Raw genomic sequence first — 7,379 nt, forward strand, 5'->3', positions numbered from 1 at the left:
GGAGACTGAGATGGGAGGACAGCTTGAGCCTAAGATTTCAAGACTAGCCTGGGCAAGATGGCAGGATCCTGTCTCTACAAAAAATAAAAAATTAGCTGGGCATGGTGGTGTATACCCATGGTCCTAGCCTCTCGGGGCTGAAATGGGAGGATCACTTGAGCCCTGGAGGTCGAGGCAGCAGTTAGCCATATTTGTGCCGCTGCACCCTAGCCTTGGTGACAGAGCAAGACCCTATAAAAAAAAAAATCACAGAGGGAGATCTTATATCAATATCAATTCCACACTCAACTGTACTTATCCTTCTGAGAGCCCTGATCCCTCAGGAGCCCGGGCTGAAATTGTACCTTTGCAATTTTCTTGGGAGAACATCTGGCACAGTGGAAGATGCTTCTGCCCAGGACAGAGAGGCTTCTGGTCTTGGCTCTGCCTCTTACGAGGCATGTTAACGTTGGACAAGTCACTTAACCTCTCTAAGCTCTAGTTTTGATGTCTATAAAGCAAGAATTTGAACTATGTGGCTATAAGGTCCCTGTTGGAACTAATGTTTTTTCTTTTTCTTTTTCTTTTTTTTTTTTGAGATGAAGTCTCGCACTGTCTGTCGTCTAGGCTGTAGTGCAGTGGCGCGATCTCAGCTCACTGTAATCTCTGCCTTCTGGGTTCAAGCAATTCTCCTGCCTTAGCCTCCTGAGTAGCTGGGACTATAGGCGTGTACCACCATGCCCAGCTAATTTTTTTATGCTTTTAGTAGAAATGGGGTTTCACCATGTTGGCCAGGATGGTCTCCATCTCCTGACCTCGTGATCTACCCACTCAGTCTACCAAAGTGCTGGGATTACAGGTGGGAAGCCACTGCGCCCTGCCCTAATGTTTTTTCTTTACCATGTAATACAAAATATTGACCTTTCCTTTCTAATGTCAATCTGATTTCTGCTGTCATTGTTGATTGGTGAAGCCTACAGACGCAGTCACAGTGCTATAGCACCACTTATTTTATGGTTGTGTTATATAGTAAGATAGTAAGAGTGATATCTAATAAGGTAATGTTTTATAGCAGTAGAGCTCTCTTTCACCACAGCACTGTCAGATGACCCATAATATCCTAGTGTGAGACATTCCCATGTCACTAAGCCACATCCCTCACCCATTCGATGAAGCAAATCAGAAGACAAATAAGCGTTTTTTGATAACCCAAATAAGCAAATCAGAAGACAAGGCAAATAAGCAATAACAAAGGAGATCACTTTGGACAGCTTTATTATTATTTTTATTTTTTAACTAAAATGTTTGCAAATCTCTATACTTTCATTGCTAATATTGAAATATACTTCACTGTTATTTATAACATACAACTATTCCCTGCAGCTTTACAGATGTCTTTTACTCCTTCTAGAACTCTGTGTATCTTGGAGCATTCCATACAGAAGTGAAACAAACCATAAAACCCTGAAAAACCGGTGTGGGAAGGAAAGTTCTATTTGGTGGCAGAAGTAGTTACCTCTGGCTGGTCCAGAATTTTTTTTTTCCATGCCCTTCAGAACCCATTCCTATGCTCATCAGTAATTCAGTTGTTGTTGTTGTGGTTTTTTCTCAATTCACATAGAGCTTTTCCTTTTTTCCTCAGGAGTGTTACACGTTTTAAGAGTGCAGTCATCTTTAGAAGAACCTGGGGAACTTTTCCCTAAGGAATGTGAAAATAGGTTAACTAGATTGGCATTTTGCAAGCTTTGCCCCCAGCCTGAAGTGCCCCATTGGCAGAGGTTGGCCAATGAATAGCAGCTTCTTGGGTCTAGGGCCCTTCTTCCTCTTCTCATGGGCGCTCTATTAAAGGTGGAGAGCTATGTGCTACACGATTTCCAAGAGCAGTTTACTTTTGCACTTCCAGTCCAGGTGAGCCCTCTTCATACTGAAGGGCTGCATCCCCAGGCCTCTTCCTCAGGAGGATTTCTAGTGGCCTCTTCATAGGAGGGTGGTAAGCACTGGGAGGGGAGGGCGGGCTCCGGGGGCAGCGGGGCATAGGGGAAGTCCTCACTGCTCCAGGCCAGGCCGGGCAGCAGGTCCGTGACCTCTCCTGCAGCTGGGTGCTCTGGTAGGTCAATGCTGAACACCTGCCCCTGGGATTGCAGGCACTTGCAGCGGCGGTACAGGAACAACAGCAGAAAGGCCAGGAAGAGCAGGACAGTGGCCGGCAGAAGGATGCACAGGAAGGGTTCCACATCCTCCTGGGTGGAGCTCACCCGCTGCGTGCCCTGGAGTTAGGGAAGGAAGACCAGTTAGGAGATATGGAAAGAAGGCCTCACATTTCTTTTCTTTCTTTTTCCTTTTTTTTTTTTTTTTTTTTTTGAGACAGAGTCTTTTATTTTTATTTTTGAGATGGAGTCTCGCTCCCGTCTCGCAGGCTGGCATGCAGTGGCATGATCTTGGCTCACTGCAACCTCCGCCCCCCTCCACCCGGGTTCAGGCGATTCTCCTGCCTCAGCCTCCAGAGTAGCTGGGATTACACACACGCGCCACCATGCCTGGCTAAGTTTTGTATTTTTAGTTGAGGTGGGGTTTTGCCATGTTGGCCAGGCTGGTCTCGAACTCCTGACCTCAAGTGATCTGCCCACCTTGGCCTCTCAAAGTACTGGCATGACAGGTGTGAGTCACTGCACCTGGCCAAGGTCTTGTATTTCTAAGGCCCTGAAGTTCCTTCTCATCTTTCATTCTTCTTACCATTATTACTCACTCTAAAAATCACTATCATTTACTTATGCCAGTGAGCTTGAGCCTATTGAAATAATGTTAATTTATACAAAGTGTGAATTCAGAATGTCAGAAAGTATACGTTGATGAGATCTTAGAAAATTTCCACAAATGTAAAATTATTGAAATAAATTTTAGCTGGTAGGTCTGCTGTTCATTTTCTTGAATGAAAACTCTATGTACTTATTTTATTTAGAATGAGACTAATTATGATTTATTGCCACCAATGGATCATGTGGGATCACTTAAGTTCTTTAATTCTGGAACAAAATCTCATTATGTGATCATATCACATGTAAATATTGCTTGCATGTCAAATGTAAATAACTGGATTTGATAGATGGTGCTTATGATGAATGAGATTTTAAAAATTCTTTAAATTCGTGTTTTGGTCTTTTTTTTTTTTGAGATGTAATTTTGCTCTTGTTGCCCAGGCTGGAGTGCAATGGTACTGTCTCTGCTCACTGCAACTTCTGCCTCCCAGGCTCAAGTGATTCTCCTGCCTCAGCCTCCCGAGTAGGTTGGACTGCCGGTATCCGCCACCTCACCTCGCTAATTTTTTTGTATTTTTAGTAGAGACAGGATTTCACGATGTTGGCCAGATTGATTTTGAACCCCTGACCTCAAGAGATCCCCCTGCCTCGGCCTCCCAAAGTGCTAGGATTACAGGCGTGAGCCACTGCACCCAGCCTTAAATTCGTTTTTGTAATATTTGTAGGATAAATGTGAAAACATTTTTACGTTTTTAACGACAAAGAATAAGAATTACAGATAAATTCTTGAGCAACCTAAAAGGTATTGATTTTATAATATTAGCTCACAGAAATAATGATGGTTCCTCATGGCATAGATAATACAATAGGCAAGAAATGATGCTTCAACAGCAAGTTAAGAAAGCAATATTTAAAAAAATACCGTTCCTAATTGCACAGAGACTGCCTTTAATAAGGCAACTAAGAAATAATGAAGTATTAAAAAGTTTCTTTTATAAAGCATATAGTAACAAGTGTAAATGTTAGTATCTATCATGGAGGAAAAGAAAATATATTAAAGCCTTGTAATCATTTTTAAAATAAGCAATAAGAATATTAAGTTCTTTATCTCTTATTTGAAAGAAAACCTAGGCTGGGTACAATGGCTCATGCCTGTAATCCCAGTACTTTAGGACTTTGGGAGGCCAAGGCAGGAGGATCATTTGAGGTCAGGAGTTCAAAACCAGCTTGGCCAACATGGTGAAACCCAGTCTCTACTAAAAATACAAAAAAAATTAGCTGGGTGTGGTGGTGGGCACCTGTAATCCTAGCTACTCCAGAGGCTGAGGCAGGAGATTGGGAGGCTGAGGCAGGAGAATCACTTGAACCCAGGAGGTGGAGGGTGAAGTAAGCCGAGATTGTGACACTTAACTCCACCAGCCTTGGTGACAGAGCAAGACTCTGTCTCAAAAAAAAAAAAAAAAAAAAAAGAAAGAAAGAAAAAGAAAACCTAATAGTTAAACTATGAGAGATGACATTCGCTCCTTGATTTTTGGTGGTAAGGACACATGTTTTGCTGGTCATGATCTCTTAGGAGACTAGTTTATCTAGGAGACTAGTTTGTCATTCCCTAAAGACCTTACAATTATGTGTGTGGGTTTGACTCAAAATTAGATGGTTTATTTACTATTTGTATTTCCAGATATTTTGTCCTTGGTAAGATATGAATCAAGATATTTTAGCTTAAAGAGCATAAAAATAAAAGGTGTTCTTGAGAAGCAGAGCATCATCATCATTGGGGGTTGACAGCTCTGTGTTTGAATTCCTGTGACGTTCTAACACCTGTGTGACTATGGACCATTCACTTGCCTTCTCTGGGCTTAGACTTTCTCCTCTATAAAATGGAATTAATAACATCTGTTATCAAGGGTTAGCATGAGAATTAAGTAAAGTGAGTAAAGCACTTGGTGATGGTACTTACATATTTATATCTCAGCGACTCGAGCAGTCAAGTTTATGATACCTAAAATATTAAAGATATTAAGAGAAATCTAGAAATTTATTGGTAAGGCTAGAAAATCAGAGAAATCTAGAAATTTGTTGGTAAGGCCAGAAAATAAGATCTGGCATAACTAAATTCATATTTTAATGAATATGTATTTTCAGAAAAAAAAATCTTTTATGTTTTATGTATGTGATTGTTAAATATCTAAACTATGAATTCCGTCTGTTTTCTTACATAAAATCTAATTTGATATCAGAATTATTAACTTAAAATCTGTTGTGACAAAATACTTTGATTACAAAAACTATAAGAGTAGATGAACTCACAAATTTGCTACAATTATTAAGAAATCAAGTTGGAGTAAAAACTTTTTAACTATAATTTGTTTTTTCTCTCTAGATGAGCCACTGAAAAATCTTTTCCCATTTTTAATGCTTAATAATAGCTTAATAGCTTATGCTGGCTTAATAATTAAATAATAGCTTTGGCTATTATCTCTTATAGTACTTCAACCCTGATAAGCATGGACCATTTTTCATAATCTATTTTTATTTCATTCTCTATCAATAATTATTTTATTCTCTATCAATAGTATGGATGATAACAGTTTCTGATCAGCCATGGCCACCAATTCTAGATGTGGCCATCTATTCATCTAGGATATGATAAAGTCTCTATCATACCCTAGAAAGTCAGTATGCATAGAATATAGAGAGATTTAATGTTCTACTTGAAAGGTTTTATGTAGTAGATCCTTTGTTTATAATTATGATACTTAAGGTATTCTCAATACTAGTTGCAAAAATTTGGGAAAGGAGAAATCCCGTGGTCCCTGTTGTAATCAGTGCTTCTGTTGGTTGAGTTAAATTTGTCCACATACCAAGTGGCATTAGAAGACTTATACTGTAAACTAGGATGATTTCTGGAGAAAAAGAACTTTTCCAGTTAAGAGAGGCCCAGAGCTATCAGACAAATTTATTACAGTATCCTTAATTTGCTTATTTAATTATTTATGGTATATGGCTTAAAATTGTCGAATTATTTTTTAATGTGGAAAGGATGTCTTTTTTAGTCAAATGTCCTAATTTGGTCACCAGCCTCAAAGTTGTTTCTTAACTTTTAATGTTTTTCTGATGTATATTTTGGCTAAAGGGATTTGTTGTTCAGGGAATATTTTAAAGAAATATCCAATTAAAGATGTAAGTACTAAAGAATATTGAGATATATATCTCAATATCTCAGTATATATCAAATATATATTGATATCCACATCAATTAAAGGTATAAGTTAAAGGATATTGAGTTATATATCTTAATATATATTTATGTATTTTTTTCTGTAAAATGTGGTTTTGGAGAATCTTAAAGATGAATCTCACCAGTTGGCTTTCCAGAAAGCAAGAAAATAGTTTGATTTTCTTCTTTCTCGTGTTGTCAGCAGTGTCACTCCTTTCTCCTTTGTTTATAAAGTTAATTCTTAGGTTTTAGAATCTTTGTCCTTAATGCTGCCTGCGAGGGATACTACACCGATTTGCCAGACAAAGCAAAGCAGCTGCTGTGTTTCTTCGTGAGAGACAAAATGTCTTTAACCCCCTGCTGTCCTACCTGAAGTAAGATGCAGGGTTTCTGCTAACACTTAAAAATAGTGGTTAATACACAGCCAGGACCAGAGAGGCTCTTTTTTTTTATATGTAGATATTGCTTACTGAGCAAAGAACAAAGTCGTAACGCCGAGACATTTCTGTTGGAACACCTCTGTTGACTCCTAGTTTCAGGTGTTCTTTGACAGTTGTGCCAAGTTTTATTTGAATGTATCCTTGTCCAAAAAATACAACTTTCAAGTTATTCCCTTTAGACCATGCCAATCAGTGAATTCATATTTTTGGTAGAGATGTAAGATAAAATACTGCTACTGAGTTTTAAGATCCTAAAACTATATGTATTGTTGATTTTAAAACGGATGAAGATGCTTTGGGAAGAAAAGACTAAAGTCATAAGTACAGACCTGCAGCTGGGTCTCCAGGAGAGGCAGGCTGGGCTCACTGGTTAACCATTCGTATGTCCCCCGGCCAGCATGTCCAAACTTCTTCCAGCTGCTGCCCAGCAGTCCCCGCATGTTTTCATCCAGCTGACGCCCTGGCCACCCTTCCACCTTGCTGCCCAGATTTCAACAGTGCTGCTTGCTCTTGGCCTGGATCCAGTTTGGATGTGCTTGGCTGATGGCTGTTGGTAAACTTGTCCTCTGATGAGTGGCAACAGGGAAAAGAAACCAACCAGAGCGACCTCCCAGGACTGACTGCGTTTAGATTTGGTGTCTCTGGATTTGTGTCTGTGGCCTTTATTATTGTAGGGGTTGGCATCAGGTATCAGATATAAAATAGATTTCAGACAAGGGCATTTTCTGCACCAGCATTACTACAGTGTAAAGAATGGCCTCAGTGAATAAAGAGCTGCTTATTATTTAGGATGTAAATAAAACCCTTTTCCTTTGCTTACACACACCTCTCTCTAGAGACTTAACTGACCAAGGAAAGCTACTCAAGGTGAATTTCCCTCTAATTATTTCTGGATTCTGTGGTACAGAGAGAAGGGATATCTGGTAGAAAAGCAAAGATTCATTATTAATATTTTACTGAATTATTCAGATGAAAGATGCCTAA

The 7,379-nt window shown here is 39.3% G+C and overlaps 1 protein-coding gene across 1 annotated transcript; it reads right to left on the reverse strand.

Moving 5' to 3' along the window:
• Positions 1-1,241: 1,241 nt before the first annotated feature.
• Positions 1,242-7,068, reverse strand: SMIM28 (small integral membrane protein 28). The gene is made up of 2 exons (XM_037739212.1): positions 6,725-7,068; positions 1,242-2,246 (listed from the first exon to the last, which is right to left on the reverse strand). The coding sequence occupies exons 1-2, from the start codon at positions 6,833-6,835 to the stop codon at positions 1,899-1,901; spliced, it is 459 nt and encodes a 152-aa protein (XP_037595140.1). The 5' UTR covers positions 6,836-7,068; the 3' UTR covers positions 1,242-1,898.
• Positions 7,069-7,379: the final 311 nt, after the last annotated feature.

This window comes from Cebus imitator, unplaced genomic scaffold (assembly GCF_001604975.1).
Source record: "Cebus imitator isolate Cc_AM_T3 unplaced genomic scaffold, Cebus_imitator-1.0 Scaffold65, whole genome shotgun sequence".
In the NCBI taxonomy this organism is placed as follows: domain Eukaryota; kingdom Metazoa; phylum Chordata; class Mammalia; order Primates; family Cebidae; genus Cebus; species Cebus imitator.